General features: G+C 37.1%; 1 protein-coding gene across 1 annotated transcript; it reads left to right on the top strand.

The window, feature by feature from the left end:
• Window positions 1-2,570: 2,570 nt before the first annotated feature.
• bace2 (beta-secretase 2) lies at window positions 2,571-23,767 on the top strand. Its single transcript, XM_055195608.2, has 9 exons — window positions 2,571-3,088; window positions 10,758-10,846; window positions 14,955-15,171; window positions 16,873-17,007; window positions 18,862-18,996; window positions 19,343-19,444; window positions 21,128-21,277; window positions 22,374-22,542; window positions 22,863-23,767. Exons 1-9 carry the CDS (start codon window positions 2,813-2,815, stop codon window positions 23,102-23,104), a joined length of 1,515 nt encoding a protein of 504 aa, XP_055051583.2. The 5' UTR covers window positions 2,571-2,812; the 3' UTR covers window positions 23,105-23,767.
• The last annotated feature ends 938 nt before the right edge of the window (window positions 23,768-24,705 follow it).

The raw sequence follows: 24,705 nt of genomic DNA, 5'->3' as shown, positions 1-24,705 counted from the left end.
CTGCTCAGACTAAACCCATTCACACAGCACGAAAAGTTCCATAAAATTGCCAGTTAGCCTTCTGTGTGAATGCAAACATAAATGCTGTGATCCAAGGATAACTTTCAATAATCACACAAACTTCTGGTTTGTGTTTATTTATCGGTCTGGCTAGTGGATATACAGTGAGCATGGATTACAGTGTGAAGAGAGGTTCGGTAGCTGGGCAAGAATTTGTGGACCTTTGTACCCCAGTCTACTTGTTACTAAAACTAGTTATTTATTTGTTATTATTTTTTTCTTGCTATTAGAAATAATATACTCTAGAGCAGGAGTGGGGAACCCTGGGTCCTGGAGAGCCACTGTCCTGCAGAGTTTATTTCCAACCCTAATCAAACACACATGAATTTCATTTCCAAGTAGTCCTGAAGACTAATTCGATTTTTCAGGTGTGTTTATTTTGGGTTGCAACTAAACTCTGCAGGACAGTGGCCCTCCAGGACCAGGCTTCCCCACCCATGCTTTAGAGAGGGTCTCTAGAGCAGTCTTTACCAATCCTGGTCCTCGAGTACCCCCTCCCAGAAAGTATTAGATGTCTCTTTTTTTAAAACACCTGATTTAATTATCAGTATGTCGCTCATTTGCACCTCACGTCAATCACATCTTTATCACCATGCAATCAATTAATCTGGTCAAGATTGAAGCGTTCATCCAGAGAAGAGCTGTCACTCAGAAGTACGAAAGGGAGGGGTTAGCGACCCTCAGAGGGAGAGCAGGACATGAACTACGTATAAAAGGCTTAAGCCATCAGGTGTCCAGAAAAGGAAAAAAGGAAAGATGAGGAGAAACATGCAAAAGATATGCAGCTTGTTATGAGTACATTTATATTATGAAGTATATTTAAAATATCATTATGTAGCTTGCTATGCAATTACACATCATATGAATGTTGAAGTCATCATATGAAGTCATATGCATGTTTCTATACAACTAGCTTATGTAACATTGAATAAATTCAAAGCTTTTAGGGTCACTTTAGCAAATTCATCAAAACAATGGAATAATAGCCTACAGATGGAACTAGAAGTCAATACTGTGACTGAAAAAATCCCAAATAAAGCAAAAGAAAGAAACGGAGGAGGAGGGATGCTGCAAAAACTGTCACGGGACGGAGGTGAGGGACAGCTACGTATATAAAGACCTCTTCTCACTGATTATATGACCATGCTGCTCCAGAACGTAGTTAGATAAACTTTTTTTGTGTAGGGGAGAGCGAGGACAAAAGTACCATTTTTCAGAAAACCTTAATTTTAAAAGATAATGTTATAGACAGAGATATATTTTTGCTGTGGTCAGTAATTCACAAGTGTGGTTTATCAATACCAGGTGGAATTTTGTAAAATGTAAAATAAGTACTTTAAACAAGTAGTGAGTTGTTACATTCGATCCCACCTGCAGGGCTGAAAGTAACACACAAGTGGGTCAAAAAAAAACAAGATAGATTTTTGTGTTACACGTGTTTTTAATAAATATACATGAATATGACCTCGTTAATATGTAACTGCAAACATTTTGTCATTTATCTTTGTAAAAAATAATGAAATTACATTTTTATTTTAAATTTCAGTTTTATCAAATGTTTCAAAAGCAACCGACAGGCCAAACTTGAATTGTTAAGAATAAATAAAACATGTCAACAGTTTAAACACTATTAAAATTAAATCAAATCAAATTAGAATCATATTTCAACATATAGGCCCACAACAGTATTAGCAGCGGGACAAAAGTAACAAGTGTTACTTTCCTTCCGACAGGATCTCCTCACATTTAATCCAGGTCTGTAAAGGGTTTGTGTGCTAAAGATGCAGTCATAGTTAGGGACGCAAATGTTATCAGGGCTAGGAGAAAATCGCTTTGTTACTTTCGTCCTGCATTACTTTTGACCCGGTTCTCCCCTACTCCTCAAAAAACGATTGCTTTCTTCCTTTGCAATGAGCGCTGTAACTTTGCAGACATGTTTATGCCTAAACGGCAACATTACACAATAATTAAAATTGAAAAAGTGAAAAATTGCTTAATAGGACCCCTTTAAAAAGTTTACATTTTTAGTTAGTAACTCTGTCTTGTAAATCAGTGATTCTCAAACTTTTTTAGCATAAGGCCCGGCCATAAAGAAAATGTATGACACAAAACCAAACTTACAATTTTAATTGGACCAAATAGATATTAAATGATATAACACTGAAATGCTTTATTTCATTAATGTTTGATTAAACAGATATGACGCTAAATACATTTTATGAAATAATGTTAACGCCGTAATGGTAGACATGACAAGAGGAAAACCACAGATCTAGTTTATTACAATATCATTAACTGGGCATTTTCAGTTAAGTTTAAGTGTTCAAAGATGTGTAGTTTTATTATTTTGTTTTTTCGGAACATATGTATCTAAAACGACTCTGTAATAAAACAACGTGAGCTGCATACAGCTGGCGTCATAGTCGCGTTATCAACTCGAGACGCGCCCTGTGTAGGGAGCCGAGTATCATTTGTAACACAGTCAATCCCTGACTGCTCCCTCGCTCCCTCCCTCGCGCCTCCTGCTCCCGTTAAACACTGGGATGTTTAAATAAGCTCGTCACATCCGCCACAACTTCTTTCAGGAAGTTTTCCTTCTGATGGTTACATTTTACTTCGTATTTCTGCGAGTGGCTTTTGTCTGCTAAACCCTTAGCAATAATCAGAATGGAGTTGATGTTATCAATGTCAGACTTCAGCACTGTGAGGCACAGCTGAGTAAAGTTGTTTAGTAAACTGAAAGTTTGGCGAGATGTGGCTCTTCGGACTTCTGCTGGTCTCTCTCTCCGTTCGGACGTCACATGCAGTGTTTACAATACCATTAAAGATATTTGCGGGGAATTTTAACTCGTCTGTGCAGCTGGACCTCAGGCCTTCACAACAGAGTAAAGGCACTTCAGATGAAGGACTGTCTCTGGCATCCGATCCATCCGGCAATGTTAACTTTCTGGACATGATCAATAATTTAAAAGGAGACTCTGGTCGGGGTTATTATATGCAGTTGGTCATTGGAAGTCCGGGACAGACGGTATGTCATTTCCTTAATGTCAACAGTATCAAAAACTTATTTGACGCATGCAATAGCTTTTGTATTGCTTTTATCCTTAACACATTTGTTTTTAATCATATTATCGGTTCAAATGCAATAATCTTTGGGCAAAATATCAACGCAAGCAGCTTTATTGTATTAAGTTCAATCAATGTAAATTCTATAGCATTTTCCCAATGTGTTCAAAGCAGCTGTACAAAAGACATTTTAGGTACAGTAATCTTTATGACAAAAATATTAAAAATATCTTCCCACTAAAATTAGTAGAAACATGCATTTCAAGCAAAACATCTAAGAAATTCAAACAATTGTATAAACAATAGATATAAACTATTCAGAACGTGTAAAGTTTTTGGATCTAGTAGTAATAACAATAACATGCCCTATTGTACTCTAAATACTTTGCTTATCAGATCTGACAGGCACTAAAATCACCTCAGCTGCAGGTTAAAATATGTGTTAAAATAGTTCAGAAAGTTTATTTAGTTTTTAGGAAAACAAAATCACTGCAGATGTCACTGGGTTTAATATTATAAGAGCTATCTAATGCAGAGACATTGAATGTAACTTAAGTCTCCAATTACATGTTGAGGTGCTAAAATGGTTTCCATAAGGTTTGCCCTTCACAGGCTTTGTCAAAACCTCCTGATTTTAGATCAGCTGTTATTGTGCTTTAAAATCACCCAGCACATCAACGGACGGGTTGCCTGATCTCAGAGCAGTGTTCCGGGCATTAAGAGCGTGTCAGTTTAGTTAGCATGTGATGTGAAAGGCTCTATAAAAATGCCTTGGGCACAGAAGTGAGACCAAAGATCCCTTGATCTCTCTGCTGAAAATATGCAAGAGCCAACTCACATGGCTTCACATGACATTGGGCCCCTGGATGAGAGCAGCTGATACGGATTAGGGCTTAATGGAGATGCATGGGTCTACTTGTCTGTACAGGATATATGGTCAGTTTGTCCTGCTTTTCTACTGCGCTGTCGTCTTTCAAAATATCAAACAGTTTTGCTTGAAGTGGTAGATAATGTTACATGTGTTAACCCACACGTCCGTTTTATGTGCAGATACAGTAGTAGATATGAACTAGGATGTACTTCCTGTTCTTCTGCGCAAGATACATTCTTACTCTAAATTTAATGCTTTTATTGGACACTTGATTCCAGTTGGTCAATAGTGTCATTCTGCAGTCAAGTATGTTTGCTGTACTGTATTATTGACCTTTGTGCCAGGTAAGCAATTACCTGCATAGATCATAGTGCATATACAGTATTTTAATATATTTGGTAAGTGGGACAATTAGTTAGACATAAGCTGTGTCCCATTTCAAAGGCTGCGTCCTTCGAAGGCTGTATTTCAAGAGCAACTGCGTCACAGCAGCGCTAGTAAGGGTGTCCAAATTCAAAGGCCTCAAAATGCGTCCTTCTTTCCTCGAACTGTGAGTGGACAGAATGAATGGATCCTTCACAGCCTAGGCTATTTCGCGATTCATTGAATTTTTAAATAAAAGTGTGTTTTGCAGTGAAAATGTCCTTGCATTTACTTTTGTAGATTTTGATGGTTGGTTAATTTCATTTACTGTTGGTTACATATCATATTTTGTTAAAATAAAAAAATCTTGTTTCATATTTAAAATCATTTTAAAGTCCCCATAAAATAAAAAATGACAATTCTTATTTTTATTGGAATATTGTAGTAGTAATAATAATAATAATAATCATAAAAATAACAATAATAATATGTTTTATTTATATAGTGCCTTTCCAGAGCCCAAGGACGCTTTACATAGAATAACTAACAAGAAGACATTGATAAGGGACAATTAAGTACAGGGAGGCATATAGAGACAGAGTCGAGTTCAAAAATACAAAACAGAAATTTAGAGACATAACATAACATTTAGAGAGATATTGGTAATAAATACAGAGTATTTAAATTCTGTTATATTATTTACACTGCAGCACTCATTAAAATAAATTCATCAGTGTGGATCTTTTTTTATTCATGTGACTTCAAACTTTAAAGCGTAACTAAACTTCTATTCAGAGCCTGACTCCACCCACTGGCAATATTTGAAAAATGCAAGAAAAGTGGGCAGATCCCAACTGAGGGGACGAACTGTGCTCGTACCAGGTGTGTGGAGAGATTCAAATTGCTTACGTAGGGTCGTACCACTGACATCGAGCAGTACTGCAACGCTCAATAGGAAAATTCAACTGCAGTAGCCACCGTTCAACCTGAAGAGGGCAGCACTTATATATTGTAGCATTGAAACACTTTATACCTTAATGTCAAAAGACACAAATCAGCACTAATAAAGCCCCATTCTTACAGATCATTAACTATAACAAGTTGGTTTAGGGTTTAGTTACTCTTTAATTAAAATCTGAAAATGTACCTACATGGCAGCACGTTTTTGTTGTTTGTGTAGAGATTTAAAAAACTTCAAAAGTGTGTGTTTTCAGACCTCCAAGATGCTGTTGTTGTGTAACTGATGCATAGAAAAGTCAATTTATAGTTGTAAACATTGTTGTGCAAATAGCTCCTGAGTCTAATTGCCTAGAAATGCTCAACTTATTGCACTGCTTGAATTGGTGAGAGACCAGTTACACACAAATACTTGGCATTAAGTAATTGTTTAAATGCCTAGCCCTAAGTTTGACCAGTATTATTAGTAATGCTTGCCTTAGCCAGCACCACAAATGAATTCACACAGTCATTATTACAGTCAGTATATGTTTACTTTAATATAAAGAAAACTTTCATCCCTACTTTTTTGTTTGTTTTTGGGTAATGAAACTGTAAGTTATTATAAATGCACCACATGATGCCGCTTTAAAACTATTATGTAATCTGCAATGCAATAGATTATCATTTTTGCTCTCTCATCTCATTGCAAATAAATGACTGAGGTGAATAGCGAGAGGCCACAATCCTCTTCGCATCCTCTGTGAATATGTAATTAAGAGTACTCATGTTAATTGAGGCGCTCTTTCGGAACGAGCCACTAATTGTAGAATCGGTCGCGTGTGCGGAGGCGTAGGACTGGAGTGGCTCACATCTGCTAATTGATACAAACAGGTAGCAGATGCGTTCCCAGTGACAGAGCAGCTGCCAATTAGCTAAGCCACCTCGATGGGGCGATTAAAGCCTGCTTCACCGGTAAAGGTGCCATGGGAATTAGGAGATGAGGGGTACGAAAAGGCAAGCTACAGGGAGCAAGCTACTTGGAACAAATGTGTGCCAGGGTCCTGTTGTGGACCGGCATTATGTTTATTGGCAAATAGTCACAAAACATGGCTGGATTTGTAGTGCCAAGAGCATTGCTAAAATAAGCTGTGGTGTTTAATGTACCTTCCATGATTATTCTTTAAAGGTGCCTTACATTTAGCCTGACAGACTTGCTCAAGGTTTTGAGAGTCTAGGGGGTTGTGTGTTCAGTGTTTACAATTAAAGGATAACTCCACTTTCATAAACAAAATCTGATAATTTACTCACATCATGTCATCCAAGATGTTTGTGTCTTTCTTTGTTCAGTCAAGAAGAAATGTAGTTTTTTTAAAGGGAAAAATTCCAGGATTTTTCTTCATATGGAGTTTATTGGACCTCAACAGTTTACAGTTTCATTGCAGCTTTAAAGGGCTCTAAATGATCCCAAAACGAGGCATAAGGGTCTTATCTAGAGAAACAATTGTCATTTTCACCATAAAAAAGTACTGGAATTTTTCATCATTATGTAATGGGATTTCTTATCGGCCAGGGGCGGAGTGGGACCAAAAAATCTACCGGGAAATTTCGTATATCACCGGCCCTCCGTGGTAAAAAAAAAGGTCTTGTATTTGTAGTAAAACTACGGTAATACAAATCGTAATCAATCTGAAAAAAGAAAACAACATTTTCATAATAATAATAAAATCATCAAATCATGAATAATTTTCCTAACTATACAAAATGATACCTGTTTGAAAGACGGAGATGCGCACCTGTCAATCAGCTATTACATAACAGAGCGAGACCAGAGATGAACGTGCTCATAAATGGGAGTAATATGGAATACTTTCTTTACATCTTTAAAAAACTGTACGAATTTTTCCTTTAAATATCATTTTTGTCATAAAGTTTTGAGAGATAATAATGTTTTTTTCCCACTGCTATTGCTCATTTATTTTAACGTGTTTGGCGCATTTATTTCAAGAGTTTATTTCAGTTATTTAGCTGTTTTTCCAGTAATAATAATACAATTTACATTCCAATCCTACTGCCTTGTCTTTTTATTCATTTCATTATGCTGTTATATGTAATATGAAAATCACATAGTAGGAAATATATAATGTGATACTGCAAAGTTACCCTTCTTATTTTTATTTATTATATAGCCATATGGAGACAAACCTTTGCAAATGTGCTGATTTGATCCATTCATGTACTGACCACCAAGCTAGAGATTTTAAACATCCTTAATTCACACTTACTATCAAATAGTCTATCTGCTTGATGGATCAATCCGACCGCATATGTACTCCAATAAACAGGCATTCGGTGGCGCGGCTTTTTACATCAAAGGCCGTCAGGCTATGCCATTTGGGGAGCGCGGTTCAATGATTCCCTATATTTTAAAAAATCCTAAACATGGTTGGACCTGTCAAACAGGTTGAGCACTTTTATGTTGAGCAAAGAGGTTTGACCAGAGGGAAGCAGCCGCACATCAAGCCGCCAGACGGGGTTGCTATAACTCGCAATGTATAACTATTATCAGACCGACCCTTGCAGCCTCAAAACACTACCGGCCCACTGGGAAATGTCCCGACTCTCCCGATGGCCACTCCGCCACTGTTATCAACTGAAAAAAGAAAGATTTTTTCAACAAGTGTTCTGAATGGCATCAGAACCATCATACTGCTTTTTATTTCCGCAGTACATATTGTACAAAGTATACTTGATATGCATACTAAATATATCCTGGTGAGCTACTTCTGTAACTTGTGACAGTATAGTATTCACAATATTTGACCCACTATTTCATCAGATTTTATGAAGTTAAGTCAAAGGCTAAGAATGAAAGCTTAACATATCCTGCATTCATATTGACTATTTAGCTTTTTTATTTTTATTGTGTCCAACATTTAAATGATAAAAATCTTATGTAAATAAGTTTGTGACATGCTTTTTTAATGAACTTAATATGTTCTTTAAGGTTCACTTTCACTGTCAGATATTAGCAAAAATGATTACCGTGTTTTTATCACAAACGCATCGTTTTGATGCTATTTCTCCCTTGAGACTTGTCAGTAAATGTCTTCTGTTTTGACTGACTAATGTTATTGTGTAGGAAAACAGTACAAACACTGTTTGTCTACAGATTTGTGAAATGGCTGTCTACAGTACATCTGTTTTAATTTGACATCTGTCATGTAAACACTTTCATATACTGTAGCTGGTCAAGATATAACAACAAACTCATAAACGATAAGAAAACAAACTGATGCAATATTGATCCAATGTTAATTCAGTTTTTCAGTATTCAGGTTTTGTAGTACACTAAGGGGCTTTTTACACCTGGTCACTTCATGCATTTTCTCTGATCGGATAGCTATCTGATCGTAAGAAAACCAGGTGTAAATTCCCCCTAAACGTTTTCGAGAAGGATTTAAAACTGATTGCTCAAACCACTCCAGGAGGTGGCTTGGGACGCCATTCAGACAAAACTGGATAAGTGTAAATACATCTGGTGGATGAAACCACATATGTCACCGCATAACTCCCCCCAAACGCAAACACGTCACCTGGAAGTTAGCCAGCAAAGAGACAAACAAACAAAGACGACATGCTTATTGCTTTATGGAGCGATGACTGCGGGTTAAAAAGTTTTCTAGAACCAATAAAATAGTCCAATGACAAACTCTTTAATGTTATTAAACAAAGAAATAAAACTTTGAGAGAGTTTTGTGAACGATTTTCCCCATCATGGACTTGTACATTAAATCATCGCGGCGTCACTCTCCTGCTGCTCTGTAAAGCGCAACATAAAGGTACAACATACATTAAGTGCTGCCTTTTGTTGCATAGACGTCATCCTAAGTTTTTTAAGGCGGAGTAATGAATAGTGTATTTGCATTTTGCATGGGAGTAGAAGATCGGATTCATATGCATTTTGCCAAGACACATTTTTTAACACATAATGTTTTAACAAATTACAGAAAACACATGAAGTGACCAGGTGTAAAAAGGCCTTGAAGTATTAATGTTAATATACAGTAATAAACTTCAATTGGTTACACGCACACTGTAAAAAATAATGCGCTGGTTTTACTTAAAAATATAGTGCATCATTTTTACATCCACTTTTTTAAGTAAGCTTTACTTGAAATTTTAAGCAATTGCATAAATTGCTTAAAATTCCAAATGGATGCAAAAATGATCCACTATATTTTTAAGTAAATCCAGCCTTTATTTTTTCAGTGCATGCTAAACTTATAAAATACTAGCCTGAATACACTTTCTATAAAAGCATTTGCCAAATGCATAAATGTATGTTTTGTGGGTAATATAAAGTTTATTTATATTATAGGTTTCTCTGTTGCATTTATACCATCAAGCAATTCAAAGTGTCCACACAGTTTAATTCAGGTTTATTTTTTATCACTATTTCTATTGCAAATCAGCTTAATAATAAGTAAATATTAGTATAAATGGTCTGTTAGTTTTTATCCGAACAGTTATAATGCTGTTTGAATTAGCTGTTCAACATAGTACAGTTATGTTTGAAACATGTATCATTGTATAATGTGTACTATAGTGTGTTTTGCATTCTATTTAAAGAGAAAGCAGTGTGCAGAATGTTAGTACTACACTGTGAACGTTGTCTTTCTGTCTTCCTCGCTTTCCTGAATTAGAGATAGAAATCATTACTTAATAACAACTCAAGATTTGCCGTAATGTTTAATTTAAACAGGACATTAAATGCGTTTCTGGGTTTAAGTGTTTAACTGCTTTTAAATGAAGCTGTTAGGATCAGTGCAGCGGAGCAGATCTGTGTGTATATTATGATGCTGTTAACGATGAGGAATGCTCATAATGGCCTCTTTGGCAACTGGGTGAGATGGCACAGCTCTGTTATCTCATTAGTTCCCCCTCGTTGAACCGGCGTTCCGACAACATTATTCCACCCGCTGCGGTCGACTCGCACACGCCTGCCAATCACAAACATATGTGTGGAGAAGCTAAATGGGGAGAGCTAGCAGTTTAATGGGACAAAGGTTTCACAATTTATTAGAAACAACATGATTTTGTTGCACTGCACTTAAAATATTTTGAATTTTTCAATATGTATTTGAACCTGAACGTTGTAACCATTTTATATGGTATAAAAAATAAGTCCATACATATTTATATTTATTTATGTATTTATTCCAAATTGTCTTTCTATGCAATACATTTCAGAATAAACAGTAGAGACATATGAAAAAGCAGTATATAGATATAAGGATAAAGAAGTGATCATAAAATACTAGTATTTTTACTGTATGTGAGTATACATTCGCTTTACTTACTGTGAAAATTATTGTAATTGGATGTAATAAATTGTCAGACATATCTAACTGATGTGAAATGTGAGTATTGTAACATTCTCTGTTTTCTGTCTTTACAGCTGAACATCCTTGTTGATACTGGAAGCAGCAACTTTGCTGTAGCATCAGCAGCACATCCCTTCATAACACACTACTTTAACAGAGCCCTGTAAGATCACATCCCTACATAACACTACTGTAACAAAGCACCAATGATTCGTTTTAATCCATTCGTTTTAATGAACGGTTGAAACAAAAGGTGATGCATTCATATAAAAGTAATAGTAGAAACTATAGCTGCTAGATTAACTTAGTTTGGCTATAGGAGACTTAAATAGTAAAAAGGAGATGGGAAATATTATTTCATATAAGGGCTTCTTATGAATATTAAATATTATTATAACACTATACTTTTTAGATTAAGGAAAGGATTAGGCTCTTAACAGAAATATGTATTATATTAGGCAATGAAAGCAGTAATAGAAGTGGAGGAAAGAATAACAGATGATGTCTATGACAACGGTAAAGGAAAGATTATGTTACATTTTTTTGGTTTCATGTTAAATAACTTTGCTTTTAACTGTAAATGAACACATTAGCTAATATGTTGTACTTACTTAATGTTTTAATTAATTGTCATTTTCTTTAACTCTTTCCCAGACAGCTTTTTTAAGTTGCCATTCAGCGCCAGCCAGTGCTTTAAGTGGCCCAAAAGTGACACTTTTGCTGACTCGACTCCTATATTGAAGGGGTTTTATATTTAGCAGTCAACAGACGACCTTGTAAAAAATAATTAATCCTTTTATAAATTTGTGGATTTGCTTGAGCTAGAAATAGCTACTGAACATAAATAAAATGTGCAAAAGGATTTTGAAAAAATACCATTAGAAAGAGCTACTGTAGAAAGAGTTTTTGAACATAAATAAAATGTGCAAAAGGTAGATATGTGAGTAAAATTTTCAGCATGGTTAAATGCTAAAACTAGTGGTTCAGATAGAAAAAGCATAAAAAAAACTTTAAAATGACACCAAGACCATGTCTATGGGGTCAAGAATAACAAAATACTGGCCATTTGAAACTCTAATTAAAGTCATTTATTTTGTCCCATTGTTTTCCATTTTGCGGGTGGTAAAACTACTGTGCACGTCGTTCATTGAAATTTCGTTTACTTTTAGTTTAGCAATTAAACTAAATGTATATTACAATTTCAAGAATGTTTTCTGCACATCGCCTGAGGAAATCCGTAGTTGCGTCGAGGGGAACCAAACTGAAAGCCGCGACAGCGGAGATTATCACGTACCTACAAGGCTTGCGTCTGACCTGCAGCTATCATTCTGGCTTGGTGGGATGTCAGCGAGTCCTCTGATTCTGACCTTGTTCTTTTACTACTCAGAGTCTAAAACAAGGAGGGCATATTACGTGTTCATTGTATTTTCATTTTAACCGAGCAGCTATGGTTGCGCGTTTCACACACAAACACACACCTCTCCAGAGCACGTTGACACTGACTGAAGGACGCATGCGCTTTTAACTTGTAAACGCAAGGGTGTATGGGTAATGTAGTCTCTGCTCTCGGTGGAACGAATTAGGAAGCGTACATTAAGGGCGCTCTGAAAAGCGGCAGCGCAGCCAAATGATTAAATTAAACCTCTGATTTTTAAACAGATGAGCGTTCCGGTACGCTAAAAGCACGTTCTGGGCGCACATAGAGGTGGTGGTACGCTCAAGAGCTATTTTTAGAAGTGGCGGTACTGAGTACCGGGGCGTTCCGGCCCACTTAAAGCACTGGCGCCAGCATTTTTTATGATTTTCACAAAAGTTGAGTGCCAGTTTGTTTTTTGAACTTGACCTGGCTCGACCAATCACATTCCCCTTGCATGTTTACGCCTATGCATAGAGTTGTGGGACAAGACGATGATGGTAATTCAGGAGACAGGAAATAAACCAAACATTGGATTCAGATGTGTCTTGACGCCTTCCTGCTTTGCAGCACTTGAGCTTTAAATCCAGCACGCGGCGCAAAGTTGTTTTTTGCATAGTGAAATGACAGGTGTGTTCAAATAAGCTAGAGATGCTGCGCAATAATGCTGTATTTACACTAACCGGCCATTTTATTAGGTACACCTTACTAATACTGGGTTGGACCCCCTTTTGCCTTAAAGGGACACTTCACCCATTTGCATTTAGCTTTGTATAGTTAGAACCCCAGTCATGTTTTTGAATGATCGTGCATCATTTTCTCAGTTGTCGCCGAGACAGGAGAAATACAGACTTCAGTGTTGCACTTCCTTCTTTCAATGATGCAAAAATCATCATTTTGCATCATTGAAAGAAGGAAGTGCAAAATCTTTGTTGAGGGACTGAGACTACAAACATCCCTTTTCTCGGTCAAATAGGCACCAAATTCTAAATGTATGTTACATTTCGACTACAAATATGACACACTTTTAATAAAGATTAATGTTTCTACGGGTGAAATGCTCCTTTAAGAACTGCCTTAATCCTTTGTGGCATAGATTCAACGCTGGAAACATTCCTCAGAGATTTTGGGTCATATTGAGCATCACGCAGTTGCTGCAGATTTGTCGGCTGCACATCCAGGGCACGAAGCTCCCATTCCACCACATTCAGAAGATGGGTACACTGAGATCAAAAAGGGATGGACATGGTCAGCAACAATAGGCTGCTCAATTGGTACTAATGGGCCCAAATTGTGCCAAGAAAATATCCCCCACACCATTACACTACCACCACCAGCCTGAACCATTGATACAGTACAAGGCAGGATGGATACATGCTTTCATGTTGTCGACGCCAAATTCTGACTCTACCATCCAAATGTCGCAGAAGAAATTTAGACTCATCAGACCAGACAACGTTTTTCCAATCTTCTATTGTCCAATTTTGGTGAGCCTGTGTGAATTGTAGCCTTAGTTTCCTGTTCTTAGCTGTCAGGAGTGGCACCAGGTGTGGTCTTCTGCTGCTGTAGCCCATCCGCCTCAAGGTTCGACGTGTTGTGCGTTCAGAGATGCTCTTCTGCATAGCTCGGTTGTAACGAGTGGTTATTTGAGTTACTGTAGCCTTTCTATCAGCTCGAACCAGTCTGGCCATTCTGCTCTGACCTCTGGCATCAACAAGGCACTTGCCCCCACAGAACTGCTGCTCACTGGATATTTTTTCTTTTTCTGACCATTCTCTGTAAACCCTAGAGATGGTTGTGCATGAAAATCCCAATAGATCATACTCAGATCAGCCTGTCTGGCACCAACAACCATGCCACGTTCAAAGTCACTTAAATCACCTTTCTTTCCCATTCTAATGCTCGGTTTGAACTGCACCAGATCGTCTTGACCATGTCTACATGCCTAAATGCATTGAGTTGCTGCCATGTGATTGGCTGATTAGAAATTTGCATTAATGAGCAGTTGGACAGGTGTACCAAATGAAGTGGCTGGTTGGTGTAGTATACCACGATGACTCACAATTTGAGTATTTGTGATAAAACTGCAGATTTGGCTTACTTAGTCATGAGCTTTACATAGAAATTAACAATTGAACATAATTTATAAAAAGTATCTCGCCAAATTGGCTAGTGATAGGTTGGTGGGTGATAATTTCAAACCCTGGTTGTACCTAATGATTATTTTGATCACTGATGATGATCCTGTAATCTGAGGTTTTCTGTAATAAAAATAGACCTAAGTGAGCAATAGCAAATAAAATGAAATGACTAATGATAATGTAATAGTAATTGGTTCAAATAAAATATCAAAACTAAGTAAACACAAGGTTTTTTAACAACAATTTTTAATTATATTATGTAATATAAACTAAGATTATGTACAGTTCAGCACACAAGTTTACCCCCCCAACATCTGAAAATGTTAGTATTTAACAAAAAAAAAAATAAGGGATTGAACAGATTGCAGGTTGTTTTTAATTTATTAAACTGTCTTAAACAAGCTTTATCACATAACAGAAGCCAGAAGTCACAACACAAAATAATAACTGCATTTACAAAAATAACCCAGTTCAAACGTTTACATTCCCTTGCCACTATTTCGATATAATGAAAGTGAATAAGGACTATTAAACATTCAAATGTTGACAGCCCCAGTTCTTCTTTAATTTTGTTAAATGGAAAATGTGAGTCTGGCTAATTCTTTAGAAATTTGCCTTTTGCTTTTCATATGAGACTTAGTAAAGGATGATTCTAATGTATGTACTCTACAGTTCATTAGTGATGAGTTTATGTGACTTTATCTTGGTTTCTTTAGATCCAGCACATATGAAAGCACTGGGAGGTCTGTTGCAGTTAAATACACACAGGGGGAATGGGAGGGAGAATTGGGAACCGACCTGATCACCATTCCCGAAGGACCCAGTGGCACCATCATCATTAACATAGCTGCAATCCTCACCTCGGAAGGCTTCTTCTTGCCAGGGATCAATTGGCAGGGAATTCTGGGACTTGCGTATCCTACTCTGGCTCGGGTTTGTGTCATGATATGCTAGTTGTTTTAGTTGAAAGATATGTATCTGATGTGTAGTAGAAGTAGGTGTAACTGTTTGATTTAGCTTAGCAAATGATGTCAACGAAATGTTGTGTGACAAAGGTGTGGCTCATGACCATAAACATCAGTTGTGATAGTGACTTTAACTGTGTACAAAATGATATATATCAATGAAATGGAGGGTATGTATTTGTTGCAGGTATGCTATTATTTAAGAAAGTATTTACTTTCTGATAGCAGGCAATATCATAGTACATACAGTAATAAATGTGCATACGTGTCAACACTCCCATTTTTACCAGGAGTCTCTGGTATTTCACACTCATCGTCCCGTTTTGCTGTTCTACAAAGAAACTCATGTCATTTGTATGGCCCAAACCTTGTTATATTAATTATCACAATATATTATTCCAAGGTTGTCTAGTTACCAGATCTTGCAAGAAACGCGTCCAACCTATTTCAATGACAACTGTTCATGGTTACAAAGCAGATTTAATAAGAATAAAGCACAGAAGAACAAAAGTTGCAAAATCATTAGGGTTAAAAAAATATATTAATATATGACGTCAACCTGTCAACCTACAACCCAGTTGCGTTGTGTGTAGTTAGTATATGCGGGAAGTTGAAGTTCAAGCATCACTAGCTGCTTTTCCATTAAAGATTTGCACAAAACTTTAGCGCTATTTTCTAAATGTCAACAAAAAACTACTGCTTAAGGATGGCGTTTACATTAACCGATATCATGCGACTAAAACGTAATTTTGTTGTCTCACAAAACCCCTTCAGAATAAACCTAGATGAGAAATTTATCAAATGCATTAAATGGGAAGTACCTAGATTAGATTATTAACTAAAATTAGGAGTATGATAAATCAATACAGGGATATTTTGCCACCCCATTTTCCCCAAGCCCTGTTAAATGTGTGCCCCTGGTTTTATACATAAGTTGTTTAAAGGTTTTGTGGGTTATACTGTACATTCAGTTGTAGAACTTTATGGGGCGGTTTCCCAGACAGGGCTTATCCTAGTCCAAGACCAAAATGCATGTTTGCATGTTTAATATACAAACACCATGTCCTGACTAACTTTAACATATATCGGTGACATTGTCTGAAGATGCACACATGTAGTGTTTTTTGTAAGGTTTGTTTGTAAAAACGTCTTTAATGAACAAATATAAATAAGGCCTAGTCCTGGATTAACCTAAACCCTGTCTGGGAAACTTTCCCCTAAGTGGTGGTTTTCCAGACAGGGCTTAAACCTCTTGCCATTGTTTTGCCTCTAGATGCACACCAGAAATATTTTTGTAAGAACTACTTAAATGTACCAATATAACTAAGGCCTTGTCCTGTCCTAATCTAAACCCTTTCTGGTAAACCAGTGGTTCTTGGCTCCGGTCCTCGGGACCCACTGCTCTGCACATTTTGGATGTCTCCCTTATTAGACACACCTGATTCAGATCATCAGCTCGTTAGGATAGATTCCATGAACTGAACTGAGTGTGTCAGATGTGAGAGATATCCGGGATGTGCGGAGCGGTGGGTCCCGGGGACTGGAGTTGAGAGCCACTGTGGTAAACCATCCCTAAAGGTTGAGGTTCAAACTGTATAGATCATTGCAGAATGTCAAATGATGTCATTAAATTTCTAATGAGATGACATTTCCTCTTTCCCCATCTCAGCCTGACCCCTCAGTAGTGCCCTTCTTCAACTCCGTTGTGCTTCAGACTGGCATTCCAGATGTGTTTTCTCTTCAGATGTGTGGAGCAGGAGTCTCTGCCAGCAATACAGCAGCTGACCCAGCCGGTGGCAGCCTGGTGTGTATCAAACCCGTTAGCCTTGCACTGATCTACAATATACACCTGCTACCATCTAGAACAGGAGAACCGGTGTACAATGAACCGGTGGGGTTGTGATCTAGCCACAAATAGACCGTATGAAATACAGTATAGGCCTATCTTCTTTATAGTTTTGGTTCAGTATTGCAAGAAAACGGTCCGACTGACACTGTAATGGTAAAATCATAAACCCCCCTTATCAAAATATAATCATAAGGGGTTACAAAGGATACGTGTAGGTATAAATGCCTCGGCAAATCAATTGTGATCAGGTAACTCAACTCTGATTTAAATAACACATGTAAACAGAGCCAAGGAAAATAAGAAAATGAATTTAATCATATCTGATGCTGTCGATAGTCAGGCTCCCCACTCTTTTAAATCAGATCATTTTAAAGCTCTCACCGCTACTCAAGAAACTTCATAGCTCAGTGCGAGTCTGTGTTTTACACCTACTGCATCTCCTATAGGACATTGTGTCTCATTAGTGAGAAGTTAATTGAGCTAAAGAGAGCCCCCTACTGCTGACACGGTCTGTAACCAATACTGAACTGCTGGAGGAGGAGATGCTGCTTCACCCCACTGAGAGGACCAGATGGAAAGTGAAGTGGAGAGGAGTGTGTTCCGTCTCCATTGCTAAACAATGTCAGAAGCATTGGTGAAATATTTAACTAGACTCGTGGATGTTGTTTGTTGAGTTTTGATATTTCTTTAGCATGAATATTTAATATATATCATGGAAGCCACTTTTAAACTGATAATTAAATCCAAAAAAAGACTCCAAATAGGGAGGTTTTCATGACAGATTTGCACAAAACTTTTGCACAAAAATATTTTCTGAATATGATTATGGGCTTCTATTAAGTGATAATACTAAATGACATTTTTTCACTCTCACAAAAAGTCATTCCAAAATTAGATTGGGTCTCATTCACTAAGCATGCGTACGCATGTATTTGTTCGTGAAATATGCATTCGGACGTTTTAACTAACAAATCATAAATCAACTTTCATACTTGAATTTCTTCTGGATGTATGCAGTAACGTAGGAGCAACTTAGACCACACGTACGCAATAATGATTATGAACAAGGAAAAAGAACCCTATAATATCGGTGTTATATATTTTATCTATTTTTTTCCTTGTTCATGATTATTGCGTATACGTCTAAGTTGTTCTTGTTTTGCATACATTTAAAATAAATTTTAGTATGAAAGTTTTTGTTGAATCATGATTTGTAGGTTAAAACGTCTGTTACGCACATTTTACGAACAAATTTGTGTGGACGCATTCTTCGTGAATGAAACCCATTGTTTTCATTGCAATATTTTGCGAGCTTAAAAACTTTTTGCAAAATTGACAGTTAATTCGCAGTTTTAGTTTGTGCAACTAAAGATACTGTTCACTAATCTCTCTTTAAGGTTCACTAATCTCTCTGTAAGGTAACTAGTTAAGCAAAATGCACCAGCCAAACAGATTCAGTCTGATTCAGTCCATCAGACTTTCCCGTGATACTTCAGACAGGATAAACTGTAAAGAGAGCTCTAATTGTTATTGCTTTAGATTGCTTTTCTGTAACATGTGCAATAGAAAACATATTGGAATATGTTGTTCTTTATTAAAGAAAAAAGCTAGCTACTGCTGCACTGCTGATTTTTTACCACCTTTAACAATATTTGGTTAATACTCAACACTCAGTCTGCATTTAAATATATTTGTGTACATGTGGAACAGATTTATTTCATTTAAAACAAAGTGAACAACTGTTTAAATTGACACCTTAGGAGCTTCTTACTATATAGAAAATGTTTGTTTCTTTGTTCTTTGTTTCAGATCATGGGAGGGGTTGAGCCAACCCTGCACCGGGGTTCAGTTTGGTACACCCCTGTCATAGAAGAGTGGTACTACCAAGTGGAAGTTTTGAAGCTTGAAATTGATGACCAAAACTTAAATCTAGACTGCAAAGAGGTATAAGAGACAAACCAAAGCAAATTCTCTTTTATATAGAAACTCTGCTATACACAATGAACCCAATCCAGATGAGAAAATCTAAACGTGTAGCTCATCCTTTTACAAACCAAAACAGTGATTATTTGATCTTGTTAAAACTGTAAATCTGGTGAATGGAATTGCTCCAAGGATTCGTTAAATTGAAGATGGCTGGTAGAGAAACTACAGCTTTCAATAAGATACACGAAAGAGATGAGCATGTAGTAATGTTGTTTATAAATCCTTAAAAGAGGAGCAATTGTTGCAGGTAAAGCAGTTGGATGAGGCCTTGACCGATTGTCTCTCGTTTTTTTTTTTCTTGCAGTACAACTCGGATAAAGCTATTGTAGATAGTGGGACGACTCTACTTCGACTGCCTGAAAATGTTTTTAGTGCTGTGGTGGAGGCCATTATGAAAGCATCGTTGGTATGACCTTCCCAATTACACATTATTAAGCTCTGATATACAGGCTTGGTGCATGCAATAACAGTTATAATACAGACATGGGCAGAAATGTCATCAAAAAGTGGGGCGGGGACAATAAACATAACATTTCAGATGTTTGGAAGGGAATATAAATAATACAGCCAAAATGTGGACTTGTTAAGGATATGTGTTCACACTGAAACTTTAAGAAGGAGGATAATGGCATAGTAGGCTTTCCTCTTTGTTTAACGAAAAGCTGACTAAATTAACCAAAATATTTTTCTTCAGAACCATTTATTTATAGTGTTTTTAAAGTTATTTACAGTACAATCAAGCCCCCAAAATACAATGAAATTGTATTAACAGACTGTATTAACTACATAATGATATATTGATAACTGTGGAATGCAAGGAATGAGAGACACATCAATTATTAAAAAAATAATCTTTATTGAACAATCAAACATGACAACCTATTCTAATACAGTGATTCTCAACTAGTACGCATCGGGGCGCCATCTGGTGGGCCACGTAGGCAGTGGTAGACTATTGACATATGATTTTTTTTATTTATTCAATTGACAAATCTTCTGATTTTCGCATCAAATTGTTCTTTGAACTCGTATTTGTATTTGAATAAAAACACTAATTTAAAGCACTATTCAGGCAGGGTTAGTTTTATTAGGGGTTTATGAGGGGAGTAATGTAACTTTACCACAGGACATCTGGTAAAAGGTAGAAGTCATTGAGCATTTGGACAGGACTAAAATCACCAAGAATCTCTGATAAAAATTACTTTACCCCACCTCTTTATGTAAAACTAATCCTGTCCGAAAAGGGCTTAAAATGCATGATCTAATTCTTTGCGTGTGTACAAGTAGAAATCACTTTTAATTGTTTTAGTTTTGCCTTAATTTATTGTGACCATGTAAATGTGACCATTTCAATCAAATTCCAACAAAAGCGAGTCAGGAGTGACATAAGGTGTAATTAAAATTAATCAAGATTAATCAATCAAATATTAATTTCTGAACTATTCCTAAAATACAGGTAAAATATTAGCATTGTGTTAATGAAAAATGAATTTGAACTTGTTTTCTTTGTGGTATGCAAGATCTGAATATTCTTTGTTATTTTTTTTGGCGCCTTTATTTGTTTAAAATTTTCTGTTATTCTGCGTTAATACTATCAAATTTGGTAATGTGGTCTTTGGAATGCTTTAAAGCAGTGGTCTTCATTTTTTTTAATGAGAGCCACACTGATAGGTCAGAGTCAAAAGGAGAGCCGCCTTTACCGCAAAGTATCAAAAGTATCAGTATCAATCTGTTGCAATGCAATAAATATGAGGGCGAATCATTCTTTATCATTTACCAGTCAAATTTGTAACTGAGACAAGATGATTTTAATGATAAGCATTCTTATATTATGCATATGCAGTGCCCCCTGAACCAATAGGGGGCCACCTTTCTCATATTTTCATGTGGTGCTGCACTGAACGATTGGAAAAGTTTGAGAACCCCTAGTTTACAACAAAACCAATATCAACACATTGAAAAAGGGAATAATAGGTGCTCTTTAAGCAACTGGGCATAAACATGCATTGACCACATGAGCTAAACTCATCTGATCATACTCATCTCATTACATTTGTCTTTTACTTTGAAACCCTGTGTTTTTGACTAGATCGAGAACTTCTCAACCGGATTCTTTGATGGTACCAAGCTGGCATGCTGGGCAAAAGGAGAATCACCGTGGAGATTTTTTCCTAAAATCTCAATCTACCTCAGAGCAATGAACACCAGCCAGTCCTTTCGCATCACCATTCTCCCACAGGTAAGGATCAGCCAATGTAGACCCACATAAGAAACCTAGATAAAAACACAGAACTTCCATATTAGAGAACATTGGGTCTACAGTCACCCACTAAATTGTCCTTTACTGATGGCTGTGGTCTTAAAGGTGTAATTCACCCCCAAATTTGAAATGTTTCATCATTTACTCAACTGACTTTATAGTGTGTGTTACTGTTAAGGCCCAAGTATACTTCGTTTTTACGCATACAAGAGCATACATTCGGGCACACAGCCTTTCCAAATTATTTTGAACTTTATTTGAATCATACGCGTACACAGGCAAACAAATTGCAATACCTTAATTGGCTTACATACTGCAAAAAAAACTTATTCTCAAAGGTTACAAAAACCTGGCGGTCCACAAACAGTATGCATGTATGATTCTGATAACGAAATTTACAGCGCACGCACTGTACAATGTCCCTCGTGCACATGCAAAAAGTGAATTTTTACTAGGCCTTTAGTGACTAAATAACATGCTAAGACCTGTGTATACCTCACTTTTTACGTGTACGCGAGGGTCAGCACACGTATGACGGAAATTTCGTCATCAGAATGGTACACGTGTACTGTATGCGCACTGCCGGATTTAGTAAATGCATGTACTTTGTCGAACGCCTGTGTACGTGTATGAGACAATTGCAGTATACTTTGTGAGGCTGTGTGTTCGACTGCAGATTATCAGTTAACAATGACTGACTAACACAAAGCTATGTGTGACTTCAGCAGACTCTAAATAAGAGGAGACAAGACGTATGGACAATTTATGGATGGGTTCAAATAACATACAGTGCTACAGGACTGCCCATCATTTGTGATTCCCTTTATTTTATGTTAAGCAAGCATGGATTTATAATTCCAGTATTAAAAACTATATTGCATCTATTTAAATGCAGTATGACACATTTTGTTATATTTTTAAAGTACATTTTATTTATTGTGTTTTAAAAAAAATCAAGTAAAACCTTCGGGTTACGCATTAGACTTGCTAACCATTAGCCCCCAACTGCCCCGTGATTTATTTTGTTAATAAAATGAAGATGATGTACTGTTCTCACAAAATGTTGCCTCTGCAGCTGTACGTGCAGCCAGTCACAGACATCGGTGGCACATTGGACTGTTTCCGTTTCGGGATCTCCCTTTCAACCAACGGTTTGGTCATTGGAGCCACTGTGATGGAGGGTTTTTACGTCATCTTTGATCGTGAACAAAAGAGAGTGGGCTTTGCTGTTAGCACTTGTGCAGGTAGAAGGATTCAACCTGTCCATGCTGATATTTAGTAACTTTAATCCTTTATTAGTAACAGCACAGCTGTGAATATTTGTATATGTGCTAAAGAAATACTTGTTGGTCCGTATGTGCAAAGGCTACCATATCTCTCCCTAAAATCATAGCAAATCATAGTTCACAGCTGAAGCCTGGCTTGCAATTGATTCTCTTTAAAGGTCTGCCCAGTTCTTCCAGGCCCCAGATATCCATCATCTGTAAACACAAAATAGGTTTTGACCATAACTGTCTTCATTATGGTTTATTTGTAATGACCCCTCCTCATCTCCCTCCAACAGAAAACAGCGGTGTACCACTGTCTGAGATCGCTGGGCCTTTCCTAGCTGACAGCGTGACATCAGACTGCACAAGTGGTGTGTCTCTCAGAGAGCCAGTGATGTGGGTGTTAGCGTATACTCTGATGGGAACATGTGCCCTGGTGCTGGTCATACTTATCATACTGCTTATAGTACCCTGTCGAGGGCACAGAGATGGCGAGATCACGGACGAGTCGTCGCTTGTGCGCCATCGCATCAAGTGACGTCAGGAGTCTGAAGAGACCTAAGGAAAAATACCAGGTGTAAATATACTGCACTGAAGCCTGGAGGAGATCACAAATGCCTGATTTGGACATCAGATTATTATTTCATTTAGACTTTTTAGAAAGGACAAGAACTGAACTACTGAAAGATGAAGAAATCAGGAGTATGCATTTCACCTTATCGCTTTCTCTTTTAAAAACATATTACATTGAAATATAAACAAATATATATCTGGTGTTGAATGTGAGTATAGAGTGCAGAAGACATCCTAATATAGATGTTTCTTTAATCTTAAATATTTTGATTTTGTTAATAAAACTACTGATAATAGGCTAAAGGTTTGCTATCTCAGGTGCCTTTTACAGTGGACCCAAAAAAGTATCTGGACACATTTAAAAGAAAAATTTTCTCTAAAATTATAATGTCATGACTTTTTATCTTGGTTTAAACATTGGGGGGGGGGGGTTAAAGTGTCAATTGCAAATGTTTTTATTTATCATTATATAAATTGGAGTGATTGTAATTCCAAGTTCAGATTTTATTTAAAACTGAACTGAAACTGTGCCCCTGGCAGAACAACAAAGTAATTTATAAAGTATTTATGGTTGGTTAAAAGACAACTATTCAATTCATTAATAAAGCACCCGAAAGAATCTGCAAAAGGTGTGTGTGTCTTGCTGATCATTTTCCAATTGAACCAATAGTTTTAGTGAAAAGCAGTGTAATAACTAGCAGGTTTATAGTCAAATGCGATAGTGTGGTAAGACATAAAGATAATAGAAGGATATCCACTTGTCAAGTCATGACGTAAGGCAGTGGTGACCAACCCTGTTTCTGGAGATCTACTGTCCTGCAGAGTTCAGCTCCAACCCCAATCTAACACACCTGAACCTGGCAGTCAAGCATTTCAGGGCTACCTTAAAATTAGAGCCAAGTGTGTTGAAGCTGGGTTGGAATTAAAATATGGAATACTGGCTGTTTCTCAATGTCAAGAATACTTCCTTGGCAGGACTAGTCTTTCCAAGTCACTTCCTACAGAGTCTAGATGAGGCTCCTCTTTAGAATTTGGGGAACACGTAAATGGAACAGGCTAGCAAGTGCACGTCATTATGTCAGTTAAAAGGTGCTTTCAACGCTGCGCGCATAGGATTGTGGGTTATTTCAGAGCGGAAAGGTTACACATATGCATCCTTTCCTGTATATGGGATATTTTTCGAACGAAAGGACTCAGGCCTTGGTTGACATCCTCGACATTGGAACAGTCCTTCGACGGATGTCGATGACGTAGCATCCTCGAAATTCTGGCTTCCGAGGATACTTCCTTGACATTGAGAAACAGCCTCTGTTTCTGGTTCAGCTCATTTCAATAGAGGATATTATTTAAACAGCAGTTTATGAGCACTATTCATATTACACATTACCGTGAACATTTTATAAACTCGCAGTGTACACTGCCATCTCCAGGCTCACTGAATCACCAACAGCAATGTATATGTCTATGAGTCTATGCCTTTGTCATCGTGGATTTTGTTATGGAGATAAAAATTAAGATCGGGTGGTTTTGCACTGTTATTTCCTTGTGGCATTTCAGATCGGTTGG

The sequence above is a fragment of the Misgurnus anguillicaudatus genome, chromosome 24, assembly GCF_027580225.2.
Source record: "Misgurnus anguillicaudatus chromosome 24, ASM2758022v2, whole genome shotgun sequence".
Taxonomy (NCBI): Eukaryota; Metazoa; Chordata; class Actinopteri; order Cypriniformes; family Cobitidae; genus Misgurnus; species Misgurnus anguillicaudatus.
This window is presented reverse-complemented; position numbering and strand designations above follow the sequence as displayed.